This window comes from Aspergillus vadensis (assembly GCF_003184925.1).
Source record: "Aspergillus vadensis CBS 113365 unplaced genomic scaffold BO88scaffold_29, whole genome shotgun sequence".
Lineage (NCBI taxonomy): Eukaryota > Fungi > Ascomycota > Eurotiomycetes > Eurotiales > Aspergillaceae > Aspergillus > Aspergillus vadensis.
In genome coordinates this window covers 69,962-94,485 of record NW_020292067.1, presented here as the reverse complement: position 1 = coordinate 94,485, position 24,524 = coordinate 69,962, and the positions used below count along the sequence as shown (strand labels likewise).

The window sequence follows — 24,524 nt, the reverse complement described above, 5'->3', positions numbered from 1 at the left end:
GCGGAGAACAAATCAAGCCAAACACAACCCAATCCAGCCAATCCGGTGACTTTTTCTTACGCCCGCCACGGCAAAGTGTCGTTTTTTCGTTTCGCTTCTTGTTTCTTTCGTTCTTGACTTGTTCTGTTGCTTCTCTCCATCTTCTTTTCCGCCTTTCTTCGACTCCCTCTGTGTCTCGGTCTTATTCTCCCTCTTCCCTTCTTCCCCCCCATCCATCTAACTCTCTCTTTCTCTCCTCCTCCTCCCCCCATCTTCCCTCACCTCCCTCGCCCATCAGGTTTCTGCTTCTTCGCTTCCCCCCTTTTTTTTCTTCTTTTTACTTTCCTTTTTATTTGATGTTCTAGGTATCTTGCTTGCTGTGTTTGACACACTATTGCAGATAACCCTGACATCCTTTCGTTAAAAAAGAAGAAAAAAAAGAAAAAGAAAAGTCAAAAAAAAGCGCAACCCACACTTCCCCTACACTAATTCCACCCGGGAAGTCGCCGCGTTTTTCACTCGCCATCCACCGAGGATTTTCTTCCGGCCATCTGTCTTTTCTCGTTCTCTCCACAATCGATTGATCGAAACACCTCCTTTGATGCTCTTGCGATTCGCTTGATTCCTTATCCTAGAATCCGAATCGGGCAGTGCAGCCACTGGACTGGTCTGTGCCCCAAACGTCATTGTCCAGAACCAACACAGTTGGGTTTCTCACCTCTTCCAACCGAAAAAAAAGTGTCTCCGTCCTTAGAGAGATTTCTCGCTTTTGATCCTTTGTCTCCTGGGTGATTCGCTATCTCCCAGCCTGCGACCAAAATAAGAAAGACCTCCTGTTCCGACCAACCCTCACGACACGCAAACTCAGCAGGTGCTGCAGGTGTTTTGCAGTAATTCTTCTCTTTCTGTATTTAGTTTTCATCCGGGCCTCGCGTAAAGGGAGACCGATTTGAAGGGGAAAGACACTCAGAAAAGAAAGTCCTATTCCGAGACTTTCCTTTGACCCTCCTTGTTCCAGAATCCTACCCTCATTCAATCCCTACTTATGGCCAGCCATATCATCGGCAACCGCAACAGCACGCCTGAAGCCTCCAAGTCCAGTCTTCGTCCTCCATCGTCGTCGCGGAATCTAGGATCGCACCAGCTTCGTGCATCGGCCGATATGTCGGGCTTCCCGTCTCCTCTGTCATCCCGCAGTATCCGTCCTTCCTCGGAAGTGTACTTCAATCAACAGTCTCAGGCGTCGAACAACGCGGAGGACCCGTTGGACCGCGCGGCTCAGCAGTGGCTTGCGGATATTGATCAGTACGAGACTACATTGGAAGAAATGGCCGCTGCCACGCTGGACCAGGACTTCAAGGATGAGCTTAGCGCCATCGAGCAGTGGTTCCGGGTCCTCAGCGAGGCGGAGAGGACTGCTGCCCTTTACGCTCTGCTGCAGCAGACCACTCAGGTGCAGATTCGTTTCTTCATCCAGGTTTTGCAGCAGATGGCCAAGAGCCATCCCATGTCGGGATTGTTGTCTCCAGCCAACTTTGGTGAGAAGGGTAAGTTGCATACCGAACCAGGCATGCGTGGCAGGTATTAACAGTATTTTTTCGACAGATGCCATGTCTAATCGCCTGAACGATGCCATGTCCAAGTTGAACGTGGACAGCTCCCGGAGCTCTCTCGGTCGCCCCCCGCCGTCCCCGGGTGCCAAGCGCAACTCCGGACTCGACTCGTCCACCATAAATGCCATGTTCCCTGATGCCGCGGCGGCAATCGCGAAGAAGAAGGCTGAGTTCACCCAGCAAACGGGCAATGCTCCGCCCTCGAACCGCAACAGCGCTGTCTTCGATCGGACTTCCTTTGTGGCACCCACCATTTCCGCTCCGGACAACAGCAACGACACCTTGGGCCAGCCTCCGGTTTCGCCCTGGGCCCAGCGCGGATCTGAGCCGCAACCCCCTATCGCTCGTCCTAAGTCCTCGTCCGGCCATCAGCCCATGGGCCAATTCAGCCAGACTCCTTCGAGCCTGCGCTCTCCGCTCCCTACCCAAACCGCCACGATTCCTGCCCCCGAGATTGATGCTCCCTTGCTCTCGCCGTACAATGTTGGAAATGCCAGCTGGGCCTCCATGACCAACACCCCCATGACGGCGACCTTTGGCCAGCAATCGCAGCAGCCCCAGCAGAACTCGCAGGCCGATATGGTGGCCAACGCGACTGCGATGAAGCTGGCCGCACTGTCGACCGTCAACAACCGCATTGCACTTGATGATGCTCGCAAGTACCGTCGGGCTCGCTCCAACGATGGCCAGGGTAAGAACTCGGCCAACGCCGGCCACGGCATGTCTCACGGTGGCCTGGCCAGCCCGGGCCTCCCGGGCCACAATCATCTGGTTGCCGGACAGCTGTTGAACACTCAGCAGCTGGCGGCTTTGCAGGCACAGCAGCAGGCCGCGATGGCGGGTCGTCGCTCCCGCCCGACGTCGCCTGGAATCGCCATGCAGGGTGCTGGCGGACTTGGTCCGATGGGCTTCACTTCGCCGCAGAACAACGGCTTCTTGGCGGCATATGACCCGAACAACCCGCTCATGGGTAACGGCCTGGGTGCACTCGGCATCGGGCAGTTTGGCCTGGGAGGTCCGGAGGGCTACCTCTCGGACCACTCGGAAGTGGCTCGCGGCCGGTCCCCGCGTGGTCGTCGCGGTAGCTCGAAGCCGCCGGAGGACCCCACGGACCCCAACCTGTTGAAGGATATTCCCAGCTGGCTGAGATCGCTGCGGCTGCACAAGTACACGGAAAACCTGAAGGACTTGAAGTGGACGGAGCTTGTCGAACTGAACGACAAGGCGCTGGAAGACCGCGGCGTCAATGCTCTGGGTGCCAGAAACAAGATGCTCAAGGTGAGTCATAGAAGATTTCCTAGATGGTTAGGGTTATGCTAATTTCTGTAGGTTTTCGAACAAGTCAGAGAAGCCAAAGCCGAGGGCAAGCTCGACAACATCGCGTGACGAAGTGCAGCCATTCATTCATCGTCTTGACTTAACGTTTCTGCTTACATTCTCTCTATTGCATTAATTGACTAGATTGGCTTTGGGCATAAGTGGCAGGATCCGAAATGAACCTATGAGCGATCTCATCGGAAATGAATCTTGGGAGGAAGTTGTCTAGTAATGGGATTCGAACGCCATTGGGGCAGTTGGATGAGTGACCGACTTGACTGACTTATTGACTTATTGTTTGTATGGATGTATTCACATGTTCATGTAGACGTGCGTGGGGCTGTGTCTCAGCATGTCGTGTTATGATGGCTAGGATGTTAATGGTATAATCATCATGGCTTTGGTAAATATAATTGTTGCAAATACAGCAGATTACAGTAGACACTTTTCTAGTTACTTCGTAGTCTACCACAATCTCCAAACTCCGTAGTAACTAACATTAGAGAGAAAAGTACTAGAACCCCCGAAGGCGGAACCATCCGGCAATATCCCCAACTCCAACATCATATCACAGCTACCTAGCTATCTATCTATCTACCTACTTACCGGACTCAACATCAACCACACTTCCACCCACAACACTCCAAACCAAAAGCAACATAATAGAAGATTCAAGATGCCACCTACAAAACAAGAACTCTCGCTCCTGATCAACCCTCTCGTCCCCGAATCCCTCCAACACAACAACAGGGTAACGCATCCCGCATCCCCAAAACCACCAACCCTCCCACTTAAACCATAACATACCAATCTAACCAAATATAATCTATATAGACATTATCCTCCCTCCACTCCCTCACCTCCTTCCTCCTGGGTCTCACAGCCGGAATCCTCTCCCTCCAATCCGCCACCGGATTCCTCTTCTACCTCCTAGGAACGGTCTTCGTGTCCGCGCTATTCCACGCCCTGTTACTCTATCGCTCGGGGGGACTCGGTGCGGGGATGTATTTTGCTGGAGCGAATGGGGAAATCGAGGGTATGGATGAGAGGGGCGTCGTTGTTGGTCGTAAGGGTACTAAGGGTGGGGGCATGATGAGACGTGCGGCTTGGAGGAATGTTTGGTTTGGGGGTGGGGTGTTGGGTGAGGCGCTTAGTGGGTTTGTGCTTGGGTGGGCGGGTGTTGGGGGGGTTTTGAGGTGATTCTTACTTTGGAGGAGGTATGGGTATGAGGGGAAGTAAAAGAAAATGGGATGGGGGAAGAAGACGTACGTGGTAATGGGGAGTAGGGTGGGTGTCAGGTGTATCTATTATTGATGTGTGTATGTTTGTATGTATGTATAATTCTATGGGTCTATGCTATCTAGTGTGTCTATGCGGTGTTGTCGTGTAGGGGGAGTGGTGGTGGTGGTGATGAGATGGGCTTGCTGATGCGCTTGTGGGTGGTGATGGTGCCCTGTGGGGTTTGATTCATTAGCATCGTCTCTGGTATGGAAGGAAGGAAGAGGCGATGTTACCTTGGCTAGGGCCCATAGATATGGAATGTGGATGACCTCGCTTCGTCCATCTTCGGTATTGGTGCCTCCGGCATGCTCTCCGTCTTCCTTTGCTCGGACGTTCACCCAGACGTTGCCCATGATTGTGGTCGTTACGAGACTCAATCCTATTATGGGGATGATCGAGATGAACGCCCACATAATGGCATCCTTAGCAGCCATGTGGACGCTGTCTTGCACGGCTGCGGGCAGATTGTTGAGGAATGCTAATGAGTTGGTATCGTGGACGTTCAGCGAGCTGCCAGTGCCCTCTAGGCCCGTTATGGCAGAGGAGCGGCCGAACTTGTTGTTGAATACACTGGTCATGATGGTCAAGCCGAGCGTGCCCCCAAAGGGAAGTGAAACCTGCATCAAGGACATGGCTGGTGCTATCCGCTCTGGCCAAATGCCCACCGTGTGGAGCGATGAGGGCATCAGGCGCAGTCCGACTCCTGCGCCGGTGATAACTACCATTCCGCTTAGCAGGCTGGTCTTTTGTGCACTGATGGCATAGGCCACTACGGAGAGACCGACGGTGCTGAGCACGGCTCCCAGGAGGAGGGGGAAGAAGGTTTGGCGAGGAAAACCGTTGCAGAAGTAGATTGCTAGGTAAACACCAGCTATACGCATGTTAGCCAGTGACTTGCAGGTCTCCGTTGGCAAGTGTCTTACCTCCTAGTCCGGGAATGTAGTATAAGAGATCTAGGCCTGCCTTCGAGGCAGAGTAGCCAGCTACCAAGATGTAGTAGATACTGACAAAGTAAAAGATGGAATAGGAAGCTAAGGCAGTCAGCGGCCGTGAGAGTGTATCATGGATGGATGTGTCACTTACCTACGCCAGTGGAAAAGTTCACTATAGCAAGCCAGATTGTGTCCCTTCGTTCGAATAGGCTGTATGGAACCATCGCCACGTGTTTCGGGAAGATGCGTGCGAACAATTTACCTGGCTCAAGGAGGTACTCGTACACGAAGAATGCAATGAAGCAGATTGCACCGATGATCAATGGCGCCAGCACCTGAGGAGACGACCAGGAATAAGTGGCGCCACCCCATGTAGTGGCCAGGATGATAAGGCCAACACCGAATATGAAAAGGACCGATCCTCCGAGATCTATGGTAGCAAGTGCTGGGAGTATCGAGGACCATCTTGAGCCCTTTTTGAACATGGTACCTTCGACAAGGTCGTTCCGCAACAGCACGAAAATCATGATGTGGCTGAGGACAGCGATCTGATAATTGTGAGGCTTTGCATAGAGGAAGATAGTGCCAGACTTACAGGAATAGGCACAACGAAGCAATATCGCCAATTGCTCTATTTTTGTCAGAAAAAGTATACATCGGCATACAACCAAGCTACTCACATCAGTAAGATACCTATAATGCAGTCATTAGTAGTGTTCATATCAGCCTTAGACGAACACTTACCCTCCGATAACCGGGCCCACGGCATATCCCACTCCTCCAAATATGGTGAATAGAGACTTGTTCCTTGCATTCTCCTTCAAGGACACCTTGTCGGCCAGAACAATCATGATGATATTGTTCAGACCTGCAGAGCCTATACCCTGCAAAGCCCTACCCAGCAGCAGCATGCCCCATGTCTGCGCAGCTGCACACAAGACACTTCCAATAAGCATGAGAAACAATGCCGTCTGTAGTATAATATGACGCCCGAAAACATCAGCAAGCTGACCGAATATGGGAATGAAGGTGGTTGATGTGAGACTAAAGGCGGTAATGATCCAGTTCAGCTCGTCAAACTGGTCTAGAAACAACGTACATGGTCAGCAAGAAACAGTTAAACACTAGAGTCCGACTCACTAAAGTGAGATGCGATAGTCGACGTCGCAGTAGCAACAATGGTCAAGTCCAGTGTGGAGAGAGTAAACGGCAGCGTGAGGCCAGCAATGAGCTTGACGCGGTACACTCGCGCATTATGCTTTTGCTCCTTGCACAGGCTGCATTTCTCGGTGTCTGTAGCAGGACTCAATTCTTTTGTGGAGCCAGACCTAGGCCTTCCCAAAGACTCAGAGTCTTCGCGGTTGGTCGATTCTAGTTGGTACCATTGCGAGCGATGTGCACAAGGCGGCTTTGATGTTGGGGACTTGGAGTCTTTCGTCTTCTGCGATATGTACTTGTAAGCTTTAATCATATCGGTAGCGGTAGTCCGTCAGTCTGGAAGTCAAAGCAACAGTATATAGTATGATGATGGTGAGATATGCCTGTTATAGAAAAGGCTGCACGGGCTGCTGATAGAATCAAGGTACTACAGGATGCCATTGTGTAGTTATATAAGAAGAATCCAACTTGGCCTCGTGTGCCGAGTCAAATGCAACTGAGGCTGTGTAGTCTAGACAATATATCTCCTTCGAGCCATCAGTGCGAGGCACAAAGGATGTCAACATGATCCATGTCAAGAGCATGCCATCACTGCAGCCAAATGTAGGGCCGTTTCGAGCAAGTAATGCGTGCCCGTCTGATTGGCCGGAGTGGTAATATGCGCAAGCCCTACCGAATGCGGTAAGGACTGCGAGGAGTCAGCCAACTCAGCCTCCAACGTTATATTCTGACTACTATGAATCTTAAGCTCAACAAAAATCTTCTAGGAATCTATTCTATAGGACGTGGTTCGGATGGCATGAACGCATTAAACAATATATGTACGTCTTGAACGAGTCTATCTATATACACATAGCGAGACATCAGGGGTATAGCTTCAATCGACAGTAAATAAAATCGTAAATCCGACTCGCTCCAAAGCAAAACCCCAGGTAAGAAAAACCATGAAATATAATCATCTCGAAGCTCCAGCCAGGGAGGATCGTTCATCTTCTATACCGATCGCGGATCGACTTATGCGCTTGGCTCCTCAATAGGCTCTTCCGGAGGCGAGTTGGCCAAGGCACTCTCGAGCGCACTCGTCAGGTCAATGTGGAAGAATGGCCGGTTGATGCCCTGCACCACCGCCGCCTTGCGTCGATTGCGGTATGCCTTACTGTCCTTGAGATCGCGTGCCAGCTTGTCGTCTGGCGTGCTGCTGTTGTCGGACGACGCTTCAATATCAATTCCGGACGCCTCGCGCTCGGTCATGTGGGTTTCATGTTTGAGTCCCTCCTCAAGGTCACGCTTGACGGCGTTCTGATGGGCATGCTCATTGTTAACCATCTCCGCATGAGCCGCAGCAGATGCCCGTCCTTCGATCTCAGCCACACTGAAAATCGGCTTCCACCGGTGGAACCCGTCATCAGAGGCAGGAGTCGGGTAACCGAAACCTGCGGCTGCCAGTGCTCGTTTCGTCCAGCGGTTGTTAATATGAGCGAAGTGCCACTGCACAGTGCGAGGAGAGGCATAGAGATCGAGCTGGTTGCGAACATCGATCAGATTTTGGATGGAAGTCACATCAACATTATTAACCGACGAGAAATCGAGGATGATGGAGCGGAGGATGGGCCGTTGCGAGCGGCTGTCTTCCTTGCCCTTGCGAGAGCCGGGGTCGTTCCAAGGCCGATCACCGGGACGAGAGTAAGAGAATGGGTTGGTGCGACGCGTCTGCCGGAAGATTGCCTGAACCAGATAGTCGGTGTAGTGGTTTGCGTTGGGGTAGTTAAAGCCCTCAGAGAAACGGTAAATGAAGATACCGGGGTATGGTTGTTCCACCTCAACCTCGGGGTTCGAGCCATCGGTATGGTTAAGAGGAAGGAAGATAGACCGACGGGATTCGCCCTCATTGTCGGGGGCATCAGGGAAACCACCCGGTCCATACTTGCCATCTCCTTGGATCAGATGATCGCCAACAACGGAGTGAATGGTAACGCGGCCCAGGAACTGACCGCGGGCCTTGGCAACGCGGAAAAGCAGGACAGCCACGGACACGCAGATAGTGCAGTAGATGCCATCCTCGATCGAGGTGAAGACAGTTACGATGACACCGATGAAGAAGATAATTGCATCAAGGGGTGAGACGCGCCAAAATTGGTACACAGTGTTGGGGGGCGTAATCAAATCGCCGACAGCGTGGATGATAACACCGGAAAGGGCGGCTTGGGGAATATAAAAGAAGACGGCGGTCAGGGCGTAGATGGCGAGCAACACAACAATGGCGGTGATACAGCCGGCCAAGGGAGTCCGAACACCTGCCTTCGACTTGATGGCAGTCCGGGAAAAGGATCCGGTGGCAGGGTACGCGCCCAGAAAAGGGCCGAGAAGGTTGGTCACACCAATTCCGACCAATTCTTGGGACGGCTCAATGGTATAGTTGTTGACACGGCCAAAGGACTTGGAGATTGCGATATGCTCGATAAGGAGGACGATAACGCAGGCAGGAAGCTGACTGGCAAAGACCTTGATGATCCTGGCGTTGACAACAGGGACAGCCGCATCTTGGAAACCTGAAGGGCACACATGTTAAGTTAGTTGACTACCCTCAAAAGCTAGATTTATCAAATAACAAACGCACCTCTTGGTACACTGCCCAGAAGATCAAACATCGGGTTATCCCTGCGGTGAAGGTTGACTGCCGCACTGATCATGGTGTAGAAGAGGATGACAAAGACAGTGCGCAAAGTCGACGCGAAGAACCACACTTTAGCCTGGCGAGGATACTTGCGAGCACCATAGTTGCAAACGGAACGGATAATGTACAGCATGGCCAAGGCTGTGACACCAAGGGCAGCATCAATACCCGCAGTAGGAAGATACTTCAACGAGTTGATAATGATCATATAGGTTGAGCCTCTGGTGGAGAAGTCGGCCGATTCTCCAAGGAGCTTCTTGACTTGACCGGCAGCGATATTGAGAGCGGATCCCGTCATGAATGCCGAAATTGCAGGAAGGGGAATGAAGTCAACGATGAAGCCGAGCCGAAGGAGACCGAGGGCACAGACGATGGCACCGCAGATGATAGCCAGGCAAGACGCCACGATATGTCCTGGAACATCCGGAATCTCTTGCTCAGCCTGGAGCACAATCGTTCCGACCAGCGTGGACATTACAGCAACAGGCTAGACGAGAAGTTAAAAGGCATGGCTCGATAGCGGCAAATATTGGGAGATGGCACCTACCCCGATAGTGATATCCTTGGATGTGGCGAAGAACCAATAAACCAGTACACCCATGAACGATGAGTAGAGACCATACTGCACTGGTAGTTCGGCGAGTTTGGCGTAGGCCATTCCTTGAGGGACAACAACAGCACCGACAGTTACACCTGATGAGTCAAGTAAGATACATTGGCCACACATATATACAGCATCAGGACCCGATGTGGCGACTTACCGGCGACAAGATCACCGAAAAACCATTGCAGGTTATACTTTGTGATCCAAGAAAGGAAGGGGAACAAGTTGTAAAAATACATGAGGACATCATGCCAGGTTGGACAGATCTCTTTAAGCCATTCGGCAGTGGTAGGTTCCGGTTCGAGATAAGAGTATGTCTCAACGGTGCCGTATGAAAAGGTCGATTCGCCGCGAGTGACGGGGTCGGAGTGAGCTCCAAGGGGATCCCGATAAGGCAATTTGATACCCAGAACTTTGGCCAGGCCGTGGCCGGTCTTGGTCATGAGGTCTTGCGACATGGTTGTCTGGGAGGCCTCAAATGGTAGGAAAGGACTGTTTCTAGGGCAAGATGGTGCCCCGAGCCACTTGGAAAGTGGAAATTTGGCGTTGACGACCGGAGCTGCTCAACAACAATTCTCGAGTGATTGAAAAGAGAATTGCAGTCCTCCAAGGTAATATATCTTCCAGGGGTGTATTTAGGCAAGCCCCATGGCAAGGTTGATGGCAAACGATATAAAAGTGGAGGCGGGAGGATAGTGTGGTTTTAAAATGAATATCCGAAGCCAAGCGCCGATGTCGTGATCGGGAGCTATGAACGCGAAATATCAAAATGCCCACTCGACCCTCTTTTCAACGTCAGGATCCAGGCTACACGAGCAAGTTGAACTCAAAGATCTGTCAGATAAATATGATAAAAAGTAGATGAGAGAACAAAAGTCCAAGAAAAGCACACGCGGCTTTTTTGAGTTCCGCTAGGAAATAATGTAGATGTGGCGCACGGGGAAAAATGTGGTCGAGCGGAAGATGAGACCAGCAGATCCGTCCCACGCAAGTGTTTCAACAACACAAATAGCCACAGAAGCAAAAATGAGAAGAAGGATAATAATGAACAAGTAGTGAAAGTAGTTCGAGGGAGGTCAGTCCAGAGAGTTTTAAAGTGATTAGTCTTGTCAGAAGAAGTAAGGTGACACGGGTCTCCGTGGGGAGAGCGGACGTCGCAACGGGAGTTGATGCAAGCCGATCAATGAGTATTCTGCGCCAAAATGGCATTGACAACGACGACCATGATACGACTATTATTAACCGGGAAGGGAGCATCAGCAAGAAACGCGCAGTGATGGGGCAGCTGATCCACCAGGGATCGTCAAGGGCAAAAAGCACGCCGTCTGGAATATTCACAAGCCCGTCGTCAACACGCAGCTAAGAAAAAAATTCCCTAGCCTGCAGGGAGGGCCAAGCTCGTCAGAGAAAGCTGGCGTAAGAGCGCCGTTTAGGTGGGTTTGGCCGGGGTCTGGAAGCGAAAGATGACGATGAGCCGTGGAGCAGGTGCCCGCCTACCGGCTGGGCCCATGGTTTGCGATTTGCATGGGAAGGAGTGAGTAGTGTATCAAGTGTGCAGTCGAGCATCCAGGACAGGATTAACCTCCGGCCAACCACTGAACGGGATTCAATACCCTGATGATTATATGGTTCACTACTCGAAAGAGCCGAACAGATGGAGTTCATTCTCGGTAGTCGTAACCCACCATGACGATTGCAAGAGGAAATGTTCCTCTTCGTGATGGATCCAGCATTTGTCCGACGTTCGCAGAGGGGGAGGAGCCAAAAGGGAAAGTAAGTTGAGTGGACTCCATCCGCCATATTGCCAAGGCACACCGCCCACCGGAATTGGGTCAAGACCAGGGTATGGACCAATGAGGATGGTCCCTGGCTACTGGAGAGCAACATCCGCGGCGGGCAGGCGGCGGCCAATAGGAATAGTGCGAGAACACGCCATCGCTCCGACTGATGGTGAAAGATGGCCGGTCCACGTGTGGGCGGCGCGGTTTCGTCCAAGTATCGGCTGGGCCGTTCTGTACTCTTCCTTTCCCTCCCCCTCCCCCCCTTTGTTGAGAAGATGGAAGTTCTCCGTAACTACGAGGTCCCTGGTACCTCCCCCCCCCGTTTTCCCTACTGTTTGCCTCCTGGACTGACTTGCCGCCAATAAGGTAATCTCCCTTTCTTTCCCACTTTATCTACTTAGTAAGTACTCTATCTCCGATGCCCGGATGACGAGTACACATCTCGTATCGGCCTGGACTGCCAGAATCGGTTTCTCCCTGGGGAGCTACTCTGCAGATCTGGATAAATTTATTCCAGGGTCATTGAACATTCTGCTGTGTTCTTATTGTAATTTTGTATAAATTAAAATCGATTTCCACATGTGCATGGCAACAATGTATCTGGGTGTCACGAACATACTGCTAAGCAAGCGGCAGTAGTACAAGCGGACGGGACAGTCTTGACTACGTACCACCGTTTATTTCCTCTGTAACTGTGGATGCAACAGACTTGATGACCAAGATTGCCTTCTCAGCTTTTCCAACGAGACTTTGCCGATGTGGCTTGGCACCGTCAGTAGTCATGGAACTGCTGCAAAACAAACTTCTTTCCCATCAGATAAACGTGGAAGCCCGACAAGACAGCTTCCCTGCTACTTGCTGATCTACAATCGCAGAGTCCATCTAGCACGGCTCACCCAACCCCAAATGGAAAGAGATATTCTGTTCTCTAACAGGTCATGTTGACGGCGGCTTCAGGCCGTAAGCACCACCACTTCTAAACCTTGTTGATTTTCTCCATTCCATTACCAACTGCATTGGCTCAACCCCTACTTAGTAGTATCCAACCCAACGCTGCATCTATAAAATTTATGCGACCAGGATGTCTCCTCGGAGCAGCCACCATCTTCCATCCAATCAGACAGGTCGTGCTGACCAGGGAGTGTCTCAGAAGGATTGCCCGGCTTAGCTGGTGCATATGTACCTAAAAAATAGCTGCGAGCTAAGGAGGTTCCCCAGAATTGCGCCATCGATCTTATCACTGCGTGATGCGGCTGTCCAGGGACATCATTGGAAGATTAATTCGATGTGGTTTGATGTATGCCTACCGTCAGAGTATAGACATCGAACGATTCGGTGAGCAGCACGTCCTTCGGCCCGACCGTGTCCAAAATGAATGAGCCACTTTTGTAGATTAATCTCTCATTCCTCTGACTAACAGCGGGTTCCTCTTCCGCAATAGTTGCCTTGTTCGCTTGGCTGCGCGGAGATACCACACCTTCTTCCGTCCATCTCTACTAGTTTACTACACCCCTGCAGCTGCGACATCCCCGTGGTATGGACAATCATCCATCGAGCAATGAGTCCCCAACCCATCACATTCCTAACCTGATCGTATTCCGATGCTTCCTTTCCCTCGCAGACCTATCAGCGCGAGGACATGTCAGACAAAACCCCGCCGCAAATCCTAGTACCTACCAAAACACTAACATATTCAACGTTCTCGTGGCCGAACTTGATCAACAAAAAGTCCGGTCTGCTGACAAGAACTATACAGCACATGCGAACATTAGAGCCTCCTCTATCTAGCAGGAATGCGCTCATCGTACATCAAATCTATCCTGTCGCCTCTTAAGAACACCCATAGAAGGAGCTAAGCGAGACATACGGTTCTGGCACAGACCCAGACTAACTGCCAACAACAATGATCTGCAAACCTTGATATCTATCCATCAAAGTCATCCATCTAAAGTTCAATAAATGTCTTATGTGACAGCCGTCAGTCAACCTTACCTCAACCAGCTTGCCATAACCCCACTACCATGGGTTCAATAGCTTAACGTGCTTGAACTGTCCGTGTGACAATATACTGCATTCATCTGAATCAGTTTTAACATATCTCTCTGAGAGTTTGGTGTCTCACTGCAGAAAAGGTCACGAGATACAAGCGACCTGCAAGTGCTTTGTTGTCCGTGTCCTTGCAGAGCACATGACCGAGCTTGGGTGTGCCCCTCCAATGAAGTATAACATTACGCTCGAGCTAATCTGGCATCCTACAAGTCACCTAACCAGCAATCCGCTAATATACGATACTAACCGACGTCATCTACGTATAGATCATCACCTGGGTCGAATTCTCTCATCTTTAACTCAACAATAAGCAAAGACAGATGGAAGGGAGTGCACAGCGTATGCTTTTCACAACTCCATTCCTGCACCTGAAGGATGCTGCTGGAGGGTTACAGTGCAAATTACCATGTTGTGAGAGGCTTTAGCAACATCATCTGCCGTATGATGCAGCCCGGTTATGAATTCCTGACTCTGGCCTCCTCGTAGAGTACCTCAGCACATCTATCTCATTTCACTAGTCAAACGGCGTAGGAGGGGAGATGAAGAGCTCGCTTATTTAGATATACTTTGAAGTGAATCTCACGGGATCAAGCATTGAGAAGAATGCTCTTATGCACGAAGAATCAATCATTAAATTGAGTATAATGAATGATGCAGTGCTCAATGACGCCATGACAAAGGTGAACATTGAAGCATTAGGAATGATGCTAGAGTGTTCATGATATAGAACACATGATACCTACTATATCTATTTTATCTGTGGTGCTATTGTAGAGCTGGTACCTCATATCTCTACGAAACACTGCTCATTTGTATACTTAGTAGGATTGAAATGATAGAAAGTAAATTGCATAGACCGCTAGCAAAAGCATTTCAATGACTCGTTGACGGTTGACAGGTATATACATTCCTCGCGACGAGTATACTATTATCTATTCGCAAAAGATCAAACTTTTCTTATTCTATGTCCCCTTTTCACTCATCTTCACCCTTCCTCTTCCGAAGATGTCCCAATCCATATAGCGAGTCGTTCAGTTCCTTCCGTTGCTTCTCCTCCGTGGTGGCTGGGACTTGATCCGTGCCGGTGGAGTTGATCTTGTCGGTTACAGACGCCGCGGTCGGCTCCCATTCCAAGCTATCGCTGTCGGTCTTGACGTGGAATGCTTCAACCAGGGTGGAGGGGGAGGCGGGGCTGGCTCTCCATTCTTGAGTGGAGTCAGACTGGCGGATGGGATCGACGGAGACAAGGATAGTGTTGTCTTTCTCGACGGGGGTGAGGTCGAGGACGTTGCCGGAGAGTTGAATGGAGGCTTGTGTTTTCAGGGTGCCGTCGGATTCCAGCGTGAAGCATTGCAGACGGGAGGAGCTACTCCAGTTAGAATATGTACTCGGTAGTGATAAGATTGGAGCTGTAAAGAAAACTCACCCGTGAAGTGCGACAAGGATGATACGCAGGTCTCCAAGGGTCGTCGCCCAGATACCCTGCACTGCAACCTCTGTAGCTTCTGATGTCTCGTTTACCAGGGAAACCTTCTGGAGAATACGGCCTTCAGCCCAGTTCCAAACGAGCAGGTAGTTGTCGCCTCCACCGGAAACGAGATACTGGGGTGCCCACTGAGGCACACAAAGCTTGCTGATGAACGAAGTATGGCCCAAGCAGTAATTTTCAATGACGTGGGCCTGAGGGGGACCACGGGAGACACGGATATGTTCATCTCGGTCGGCGGTCAGGATGTAGCTGCGCTTCTTGTTCTCATCCACCGGAAGCGAGACGAAAACCATATCCGTGAGCAGCGACACATGGCCAAGCAAGACTTTGTGTTCGAAAGTCGGGCCAGAGGACTTCTCATCCCTCTTTCCTTCGCTGGCTAGACGCAATTGTTGTTCCAAAGCTCGTAGGTTGCCCTTCGTATGCACGGTCAGGTTTGTTGCCGCCGGATGGCTAAGTTTTGCGCTTCTGAGGGCTTTCGTAACGACAGGAATCTTGTCGCCTGGGATCAGTGGCAATGAGTAGACGTCTCCAAATTTGTCACCACACAGGATAGTGTTGTCGTCATCAGTGAGGGTAATGGCGGAGGGTCGCTTGGGCATAGCTCTGTATAAAGTATGAGTTTCCAGATACTGAGCCAGAATTGATGGAGAAGATATCTACTCACCTCTCGCTCAGCTGAACAAAAGAACCATCTTCCTGAAGCTGGAAGACACGGACGCACTTATCTTCGGCGGTAAGCGCAACTATGTGCTCGCCGTTCGCAGTGCCAGTCACTATGGGGATGTTTGACCAGGCGGGCTTCTCAATTGATTGGGATTCTGACGATGTGACTTTCCGCTTCTTCTCTGGGGGTCCTTGCTCGGGAGTGGACTCTGCGTCAACAGGGTTGGTTTCACTCGAGGCGACATCTACTGGCCAAACCGCCAGTCGCTGGCCAGTCTCTGCGGAGTAGGAATAAAGCTTGGAGCCCGCTGACCCAATCAAAAGATTCGTAGACGATCTCTGCACCAAGCGGAGGCATTGCAAGGGATGCTGAAAGTGCGCAGACATCTTGAAAGAAATGACTGAAAGTGTAAATCAACGAAAAGTAAAAGCACGAAGCAAGGCTTCTTCTCCGCTGTCGCAGTAGATCGCCGTAAAAAGTCGATGTCCCGCCGCATCATGGCCGCATCTCCGCGCGCCCGACCGCCTTCCTAACAGGGGCGGAGAGAAAGCGGGGCCCACGTGACTGGAAAACAAGCGAGGCCACAACTAAGAATTTCCCAAAATCGACGCGACCTTCCGTACTTTCTGAACTTCATCGTCACGATTCAGATCGGACAACCACGAAAGTCGAAACATTTCACTTGCCCTTAAACATCCTATCTTCAGCGAATTAAGGAGACATGGGGGGCAAGTCTGCTACCAAGGCCGCTTACTTCGAGAAGCTCAAGGCCCTTCTCGATGAGTACAAGACGGTCTTCATTGTCGGTGTCGACAATGTCAGCTCTCAGCAGATGCACGAGATTCGTCTGAGTCTCCGTGGCGAGGGTGTCGTCCTGATGGGTAAGAACACCATGGTATGTGATCCTCTGAAATCACCGGTGCTTGTTTTGTATGCTGATGAATTTTTTAGGTTCGCCGTGCCATCAAGGGCTTCGTCAACGACAACCCCGAGTACGAGCGTCTGCTCCCCTTCGTTAAGGGTAAGTGAAATTGCTTCCAGAGTATATAATGATATCAATTGGCTAACTTTCGCTGTCTTGCACAGGTAACGTTGGTTTCATCTTCACCAACGGTGACCTCAAGTCCACCAAGGAGAAGATCCTGGCCAACCGTGTCGCTGCTCCCGCTCGTGCCGGTGCCATCGCCCCTGGCGATGTCTGGATTCCCGCCGGTAACACCGGTATGGAACCCGGTAAGACCTCTTTCTTCCAGGCTCTCGGTGTCCCCACCAAGATTGCTCGTGGTACCATTGAAATTACCACCGACCTCAAGCTTGTTGAGGCTGGAAACAAGGTCGGTCCCTCTGAGGCCACCCTGTTGAACATGCTCAACATCTCTCCCTTCACCTATGGTATGACCATCCAGCAGGTCTACGACCAGGGTCAGTGCTTCAGCTCTGCTGTCCTGGACATTGAGGAGTCTCAGCTCCTCGAGGCCTTCTCCAGCGCCATTAACACCATCACCACCATCTCCCTGGCTGTTAACTACCCCACTCTCCCCGCTGTCATGCACTCCCTGGTCAACAGCTACAAGAAGGTTCTTGCCGTTGCTGTTGAGACCGACTACAGCTGGCCCGAGATTGAGGAGCTCAAGGACCGTATTGCCAACCCTGACGCTTACGCCTCTGCTGCTCCTGCCGCTGCCGCTGCCCCTGCTGCCGGTGGTGCTCCCGCCGCTGAGGCTCCCAAGGAGGAAGAGGAGGAGTCCGATGAGGACATGGGCTTCGGCCTCTTCGACTAAACGTCTCGTGTCAATGTTTCACGGGATACGACTGCCATGTATTAGATACTTTTCTTGCCGGTCTTGACGATTGGGTAAATGAAAATGATTGTCATGGTCATGAAACAATGATCTTCTTTCATCTAGATAGGGACGTAGTCACGTTCCCTGATCTGATGAACTGAAAAAGGTGAGCTTTGAACAATCCTTTGGTTTTTCTTGCTTCGCATACATGCCCACTCCCCGGTGATATGATGATACATTTTTAACCCAGAGCTACTTGCTTTGACGAACAAAAACAGCAACAACAAACACTCTAATTTTTTGCTGACACCATCTCATTCAATTTGCCATTTGTCACACATTACCTTTAATGGTCCGATAGCTAACAGCTTTCTCAGGTTCACAGATTAAATGTAGCCCGGACGTAAGGCCGTCGCGCTGTTCATTACCCCAGAGGCTTGTTCTGTGGTTGTGTACGAGTAGCGGCTAGAAGAGCGTAGTACATGAGGCTGTTGTTGGCTGTGAAGGATTTCATGGGCATTGTATTGGTTGCCGCTGTCAGGGCGCGTGGGAGGAATACATTCAATATTTATAGCATATCACAATGAAACAACATCACATCGCTGCATAATTTTCAGATTGCGTAACATATTTCAATTGAAGTAGATTTAAGCAGATGTTCCAGGCTTTCGAATAGCTTGAAGCTTACCTGAGCCACGGAGGACCAGTCGAGTTCCGGCCCGAGGCCGCGAACGGTGGCAGGCCTTGCATGTCGCAAGCCCCTCCTCCGCAAGGTCCCCTCCATCACTCCCACATCCCACATCAAAATGCAGCATCAATTCGAGCCATTGAAGAACGACCTCTTGCTGAGGGCAGCTAGGGGTAATTTTGATTTCAAACAATTATATTCGAAGAGATGGGACTGATATCATTGCAGGCGAGAAAGTCCAGCGTCCTCCGATATGGGTTATGCGGCAAGGTACGCCTCTCTCTACAAACTCCTCGTTATGCACTCTTTCGACACTCGAGTAGATTAATTCTCTCTGATAACTGACCATGTTGTGCTTCTTATATAGCTGGCCGTTACCTCCCCGAATACCATGAAGCCAAAGCCGGCCGCGACTTTTTCGAGTGCTGCCGCGACCCCGAAGTTGCATCGACGTTGACGCTCCAGCCCATCGACCGCTACGCCGGACTCATCGATGCCGCGATTATCTTCTCCGACATTCTGGTCATTCCCCAGGCCATGGGAATGCAGGTTGAGATGGTCGACAAGAAGGGCCCCCATTTCCCCGAGCCGCTCCAGTCGCCCGATGACGGACAGTACGAGAAAGTGATGCAGAAGGAGGTGGATGTCAAGTCGGAGCTCGACTACGTCTACAAGGCTATTACCCTCACCCGCCACAAGCTGCAGGGTCGTGTGCCGTTGATCGGCTTTTGCGGTGCCCCGTGGACTCTGCTGTGCTACATGGTAGAGGGAGGCGGCACGAAGCTGTTCGTCCAGTCGAAGAAGTGGATCTACAAGTACCCCAAGGAGTCGCAGGCTCTTCTGCAGAAGATCGCTGAGATCTGTGTTGAATACCTGGCGCTTCAGGTTGCTGCTGGTGCTCAGCTGGTACAGGTCTTCGACTCCTGGGCGGGTGAGCTGTCTCCGGCCGCTTTCAAGTCGTTTTCTCTTCCCTACTTGCGTCACATTTCGGCGAACCTGCCTAAGAAGTTGAAGGAGATGGGACTGGAGCCTGTCCCCATGACGGTCTTCGCGAAGGGTGCGTGGTTTGGCCTTGAGGATCTCTGCGAGTCGGGCTACAACGTTGTTGGTTTGGACTGGCTGCATGACCCCGCTGAGGCTAGACGCATTGCCAACGGTCGTGTGACGATCCAGGGTAACGCTGACCCCGGTGTTCTCTATGGAGGTCGCGAGGCTATCACGGAGGCTGTGGAGACCATGGCTCGGGGCTTCGAGAAGGGCAAGCAAGGCTGGATCGCCAACTTGGGTCACGGTAGGCACCTCCAGCAACTGGGCGAATTGCTACAATGCTAATGTTACACAGGTGTGACTCCTTTCGTCAACCCGGATGATCTCAAGTTCTTCTTCGAGGAGATCCACCGTCTGACGGTGTAATTTGGGGCTCAATGCGACCAGAAATAGCTTCCAATTCTTGATTATGTACATGAGAGCCTAGCCAGCAATATCGTTGACACCTTCACGAAATTCAAAAGCTCAGACGGAAATGTCCTCGTTCCTGCAAAGATGTCTCACAGTCAGCTTACGTTCCAACAAAAATCTAGACCATTCCAATGAGATGCATGGGAAACCTACCAAAGCTCCGGCTTCTCCTTCATAAACTTCTCCATCAACTGCTTACACTCTGCGTTGTCCAAAACCACAACCTCCTTCCCGCGGCTCTTAAGGTAGTCCTCACCACCCATGAAGCTCTTGTTCTCACCCACAACAACGCGCTTAACCTTGTAGAGGATGCAAGCACCGGTGCACATGTCGCACGGCGACAGGGTGGTGTACATTGTAGCGCCCTCGTAGGCCGAAGCGGGCAAACGACCGGAGTTCTCGAGCGCGGACATCTCAGCCTATGATCGTAGGAATTAGAATGAGTCAGAGCCAAATAACCACTTGAAGAGGGAATGGGCTCAACGAACATGCAACACCGGACTACCCTTCTGGACGCGCATATTGTGACCGCGGCCTAGAATCTTGCCATCCTTGGAGACCAAACAAGCTCCAATGGGCACACCACCCTCAGCAGCGCCTTGCTTGGCTTCTTCCACAGCAGCAATGAATCCGGCGTCGGTCTCCATGGTAGTTTGTATTTGATGTACAGTAGTAATTGGAATATGGAATATAGAGCGATTGGAGGGGTAATGGGAGAGAGAGAGTTAGATAGAAAAGATGGGGTAGCATCAAGCCGGAGCAAACTCTGTGTGGTTAACTGCCGGACTGACCCGCATCGGGCTGGACGTGCGGAGCTCCATGATAATGAGAGGGGAGATAGGTGGCTGTCATTGAGATAGGGGATGTTGATTACATTCGTACTTGATAATAAATTCATTGATTATGTGTGCATGTAATAGACTTTCTTGGGTTATGGTCATGCATAAGGTGCCTTTCGAGGGTGCTTGGGGATCGACATGCATAAGCGCAAGCCAGATGCTTGACATTTCATGTCTCGTATATACTAACTATAACTTTATGTGGTATGTGTTGATTGTATATGAGACATCTTATCTAGATCTATAGAACTGGATGATAATGCCCTTTTTCTTGTGACCATTCATTCATGATCTAATAAGTTACAAGAACAACCTAGCAGTGACTGATAAACTCGGGGTCATCCCGCGCGCAAACCCCATGCCAGTCACTATCTACTAGTATCTCCTCTTATCGCAGAGATCAATCTCTGAATCTCTGATCCACGGTCATGGCAAGAACCATAGAATTGACTTTATTCTTTGGTAGTCTGGTACTCTGGATAATAGATTGCCTCTACAGCAGACGAAACCGTAGAGTATATGTACCAGGCATTTACCAGTTGAATCGAAGCCCACCGGCAATTAGCGATCGCGAGGAATACTAATCTCCAGGTGGGGAAAATCCCGACAGGCTTTTTCTTCCCCTCCTTCCGCATCGGGCTAATCGCCTCTCCTTATCGATAAGCCGACAATCAGCCACCGCCCGCCACAATAATTCCGGTGCCTGAGGCAAAAGAAAAGAAAAGAATCTGACCTGGAGACAAGGCAGATCCGGGCGGCTACGTCAAAGTTTAATTTTGCAGTTTCCTTTTTTTTCTTTTCTTTCTTGGATTTCACCAATTGTAATATACTGGGTAGGTATTTTTTACATGTAAGATGGGAGTGTGAAGTAGTAAGTGAGTGTGGATGGAGGGATACTACACAATACACAGCATTTAGTACTTAGTGTGAAGATCCTCGTGAACTGTGTATGATTGGACTGTAATACCCAGGCAGACCCTGTCGCATACCACCGACTTGTGGAAAGGACCAGCTAGCTTACTTAGGACCACCCCTCCATGCTGTAGTATCGAACAAAATAGAAAGGAAAGTCCCGGTGATACATACACATTTGGTCAAACACCAGGAAATGGATGCAACCAACGCTCTCTCCACGGTCACGAACCGGTAATTACCAGGGCGATTGTCAGCGATGGAAAGGCTGCGAAAGCGGTGGAAGGACACAGAATCGCATCGAAGCAGTCGGAAGGCGCGCTCGGACCATGAAGGCTGCGGGTGACGGGGCTTGTCGAAGCAAAGAGAACAACTCCATTCAGCCTGAGACGTTGTCATCGTAGTCATGACAATTTGTTCAAAAGCATCCGACAATCTCTCCTTTCGTGTTAAGATCTGATCCTTTCAGATTTCTATATCCTCCCCCGCCATCTTCTTATTCAACTCCAGTTCCAGCCAGTTGAAGCGCAGTTCGCTCATCTTCTCCAGCATTTCTATACTTCCCGGAGTTTCGCCCTATCGTATCTCCGGTATTTGATACACAAATCTCGAAACTCTTGGCGGGACTTCACTGTGCTCGTGCGGCAAATCAAAGGTCGATTGGTGCCTGGTCCTGGTAATCAATTTACACATACGATACCCTCTCACTGTGTCTCAGCCGCCGCCCTGTCGCCGCTTTCTCTCTTCTCTGGCTCTCTCTCCTGGCTTTGATTATCACCCGGACGGACCCTCTCTCTGTCTTCTCTCTCCAACTCTTCCCTTCTTCCTTCCACCTCTTACTTGTCCCCCTCACGCCTTCGAGACTCCTCTCCCCTCGTCTCTTCCACTCCTCCCTCTTTTTCAAGGACTTCTCTACGCTCCTTGATTCGTGCCCTCTTTTGTTTCGCCTGTTCCATACCCCGGTGTAAGGTTTTCTAGGATCGGATTGTTCCGTTTCGTCCCTCCGAAAAGTTCTTGATTCTTCTTTATTTTCCCTCGGCTTCTCCTCGTCGCTCAACTTTCCTCTTCCGAATTTTTTCTCTTCTAGACACAGATCACAATGGTCAAGGAAACTAAGTTCTACGATATCTTGGGGGTATGTTCTGGGTTTTCGCCAAGTCTGGCTGGTTTTGCACGTCACAGAAACTAACGGTGAGGCGGTTAGGTTGCCCCGACGGCCTCTGAGGCCCAACTGAAGTCTGCCTACAAGAAGGGTGCTTTGAAGTACCACCCTGGTAAGTACGACTTGAATTGCGAATGCGCTGCTTTTCACGGTATAGTCAGGGGTCATTACTAACACGATATCTGTATAGACAAGAACACAAACAACCCCGAGGCCGCTGAGAAGTTCAAGGAACTGTCTCACGCTTACGAAACCCTCTCCGACCCCCAGAAGCGTAGCCTCTACGATCAGCTCGGTGAGGAGGGTCTTGAGCATGGCGGTGCTGGTGGTGGTATGGGCGCCGAGGACCTTTTCGCTCAGTTCTTCGGCGGCGGTGGTGGTTTCGGCGGCATGTTCGGTGGTGGCATGCGTGACCAGGGCCCCAAGAAGGCTCGTACCATCCATCACGTTCACAAGGTCAACCTCGAGGATATCTACCGCGGTAAGGTCTCGAAGCTGGCCCTCCAGAAGTCCGTCATCTGCCCCGGTTGTGATGGTCGCGGTGGTAAGGAGGGTGCTGTCAAGTCGTGTACCGGCTGCAATGGTTCCGGTATGAAGACCATGATGCGCCAGATGGGTCCCATGATCCAGCGATTCCAGACCGTTTGCCCCGACTGCAATGGCGAGGGTGAGATCATCCGTGAGAAGGATCGCTGCAAGCGCTGTAACGGCAAGAAGACCACCGTGGAGCGCAAGGTTCTCCACGTCCACGTTGATCGTGGTGTGAAGAACGGCCACAAGATTGAGTTCCGTGGTGAGGGTGACCAGATGCCCGGTGTTCTGCCCGGCGACGTCGTTTTCGAGATCGAGCAGAAGCCCCACCCTCGCTTCCAGCGTAAGGACGACGACCTCTTCTACCAGGCCGAGATCGACCTGCTCACTGCTCTTGGCGGTGGTACCATCAACATTGAGCATCTTGATGACCGGTGGTTGACCGTGACCGTTGCTCCAGGCGAGGTCATCACTCCTGGTATGTGCTTCCCCTCTCCAGCCTCGACTTTGGCGCATCAGACTTACGTTCTCTCTGCAGGTGCTATCAAGGTAATCAAGGGCCAGGGTATGCCTTCCTACCGCCACCACGACTTCGGTAACCTCTACATCCAATTCGATGTGAAGTTCCCCGAGAAGGATCAGCTCAAGAACCTTGAGTTGCTCGAGCAGGTCCTGCCTCCTCGTATGGAGCAGTCCCAGCCCCCGCAGGACGCCATGATCGAGGACTTCGAGCTGGAGGACATCGATGGCAGCGAGACCTCTCAGGCTCGCGCCCACGGTGCCGCCAACTCCATGGACGAGGATGACGATGATGTTCCTCCTGGCGCTGAGCGTGTGCAGTGCGCATCGCAGTAAACGGGGAGTTTAGATGAGGAGTGATGATGTCGTGCTGGGGCTTAATGAAATTCGCTTATGATACCATGTGAGGGGTTTCGGCCCCGGTACTGCTCGGTTCTGTTATGTTCGTGCGATGACTTATTTCTGCGATGGCGTTTGCACTAAGATTCGGGAGATGAAATGGAGATTTCTTTTTTTTCGTTGGATGCGTTTTCCACCATCCTCACCATCATCACGCAGTGGTTTCCCATACTATAATATTCTCTTTTCCTTTTTCTGTCATTGGGAATGGGAGCCTCTGGGATTTGATGAGTGGATGAGAGACGATGTTACATGAGTTAGCTTCTTTTCTCCTTGACTCCGGGGAAACATGTCGGAGGGTTGAGCGTTTCTTAGTTTATAGACTACACAGCACGGCTTGGGTATATCATGCTTCTGGGTTCAAACGTCCATGTAGCGATAGAGTAATCTTATGGCTATGACTTCAACATCTGGAAGTACACACACCCGATACGTTAAACAATAAACACACCATTCTACCTCCTTCGCCTCACCTCCAATACTCATCTTCATATACCAGAATAGAACCCAAAAAAAGGATAGAACAAGGAAAATCACCCCCGGACACAAATACTCAACACCCAACACAATCCAACCTACATAATGACTTAGTATTTACCCACATATCTCGGCCCGCCAACACCCCCACCCCACCACCGCCGCACCCCTCCACAACGAAACCACACATTCCAGAATGCCAAAACCCCCC

General features: G+C 51.0%; 9 protein-coding genes across 9 annotated transcripts; 5 read left to right on the top strand and 4 right to left on the bottom strand.

Moving 5' to 3' along the window:
* Positions 1 to 1,024: 1,024 nt before the first annotated feature.
* BO88DRAFT_457828 (uncharacterized protein) lies at positions 1,025 to 2,978 on the top strand (the record flags this gene model as incomplete). The annotated part of the gene is made up of 3 exons (XM_025711009.1): positions 1,025 to 1,526; positions 1,585 to 2,870; positions 2,922 to 2,978. The coding sequence occupies 3 exons, from the start codon at positions 1,025 to 1,027 to the stop codon at positions 2,976 to 2,978; spliced, it is 1,845 nt and encodes a 614-aa protein (XP_025558398.1).
* Positions 2,979 to 3,502: 524 nt separating this feature from the next.
* BO88DRAFT_472608 (EMC6 family protein) lies at positions 3,503 to 4,109 on the top strand (the record flags this gene model as incomplete). Its single annotated transcript, XM_025711746.1, has 2 exons — positions 3,503 to 3,660; positions 3,744 to 4,109. The coding sequence occupies exons 1-2, from the start codon at positions 3,586 to 3,588 to the stop codon at positions 4,107 to 4,109; spliced, it is 441 nt and encodes a 146-aa protein (XP_025558397.1). The 5' UTR covers positions 3,503 to 3,585.
* On the bottom strand, positions 4,105 to 6,593 carry mfs56 (putative MFS multidrug transporter; the record flags this gene model as incomplete). The annotated part of the gene is made up of 6 exons (XM_025710315.1): positions 4,105 to 5,061; positions 5,114 to 5,221; positions 5,274 to 5,670; positions 5,718 to 5,751; positions 5,867 to 6,206; positions 6,263 to 6,593. The coding sequence occupies 6 exons, from the start codon at positions 6,591 to 6,593 to the stop codon at positions 4,253 to 4,255; spliced, it is 2,019 nt and encodes a 672-aa protein (XP_025558396.1). The 3' UTR covers positions 4,105 to 4,252.
* Positions 6,594 to 7,232: 639 nt separating this feature from the next.
* BO88DRAFT_156901 (SLC26/SulP family anion transporter) lies at positions 7,233 to 10,378 on the bottom strand. Its single transcript, XM_025701570.1, has 4 exons — positions 9,716 to 10,378; positions 9,502 to 9,647; positions 8,898 to 9,441; positions 7,233 to 8,829 (listed from the first exon to the last, which is right to left on the bottom strand). The coding sequence occupies exons 1-4, from the start codon at positions 10,014 to 10,016 to the stop codon at positions 7,295 to 7,297; spliced, it is 2,526 nt and encodes an 841-aa protein (XP_025558395.1). The 5' UTR covers positions 10,017 to 10,378; the 3' UTR covers positions 7,233 to 7,294.
* A 3,837-nt stretch (positions 10,379 to 14,215) lies between these two features.
* Positions 14,216 to 16,006, bottom strand: trm82 (putative tRNA methyltransferase). The gene is made up of 3 exons (XM_025707664.1): positions 15,545 to 16,006; positions 14,815 to 15,483; positions 14,216 to 14,754 (listed from the first exon to the last, which is right to left on the bottom strand). Exons 1-3 carry the CDS (start codon positions 15,928 to 15,930, stop codon positions 14,364 to 14,366), a joined length of 1,446 nt encoding a protein of 481 aa, XP_025558394.1. The 5' UTR covers positions 15,931 to 16,006; the 3' UTR covers positions 14,216 to 14,363.
* A 259-nt stretch (positions 16,007 to 16,265) lies between these two features.
* Positions 16,266 to 17,325, top strand: BO88DRAFT_350622 (60S ribosomal protein uL10; the record flags this gene model as incomplete). Its single annotated transcript, XM_025703507.1, has 3 exons — positions 16,266 to 16,439; positions 16,496 to 16,565; positions 16,631 to 17,325. The coding sequence occupies 3 exons, from the start codon at positions 16,266 to 16,268 to the stop codon at positions 17,323 to 17,325; spliced, it is 939 nt and encodes a 312-aa protein (XP_025558393.1).
* A 770-nt stretch (positions 17,326 to 18,095) lies between these two features.
* Positions 18,096 to 19,743, top strand: BO88DRAFT_408248 (uroporphyrinogen decarboxylase HEM12). The gene is made up of 5 exons (XM_025707663.1): positions 18,096 to 18,189; positions 18,245 to 18,286; positions 18,384 to 19,307; positions 19,359 to 19,549; positions 19,627 to 19,743. Exons 1-4 carry the CDS (start codon positions 18,135 to 18,137, stop codon positions 19,427 to 19,429), a joined length of 1,092 nt encoding a protein of 363 aa, XP_025558392.1. The 5' UTR covers positions 18,096 to 18,134; the 3' UTR covers positions 19,430 to 19,549; positions 19,627 to 19,743.
* Positions 19,437 to 20,364, bottom strand: BO88DRAFT_408247 (cytosine deaminase). The gene is made up of 3 exons (XM_025707662.1): positions 19,963 to 20,364; positions 19,628 to 19,893; positions 19,437 to 19,550 (listed from the first exon to the last, which is right to left on the bottom strand). The coding sequence occupies exons 1-3, from the start codon at positions 20,119 to 20,121 to the stop codon at positions 19,529 to 19,531; spliced, it is 447 nt and encodes a 148-aa protein (XP_025558391.1). The 5' UTR covers positions 20,122 to 20,364; the 3' UTR covers positions 19,437 to 19,528.
* A 1,960-nt stretch (positions 20,365 to 22,324) lies between these two features.
* BO88DRAFT_472594 (type I HSP40 co-chaperone YDJ1) lies at positions 22,325 to 24,241 on the top strand (the record flags this gene model as incomplete). The annotated part of the gene is made up of 4 exons (XM_025711745.1): positions 22,325 to 22,360; positions 22,430 to 22,499; positions 22,578 to 23,396; positions 23,457 to 24,241. The coding sequence occupies 4 exons, from the start codon at positions 22,325 to 22,327 to the stop codon at positions 23,771 to 23,773; spliced, it is 1,242 nt and encodes a 413-aa protein (XP_025558390.1). The 3' UTR covers positions 23,774 to 24,241.
* Positions 24,242 to 24,524: the final 283 nt, after the last annotated feature.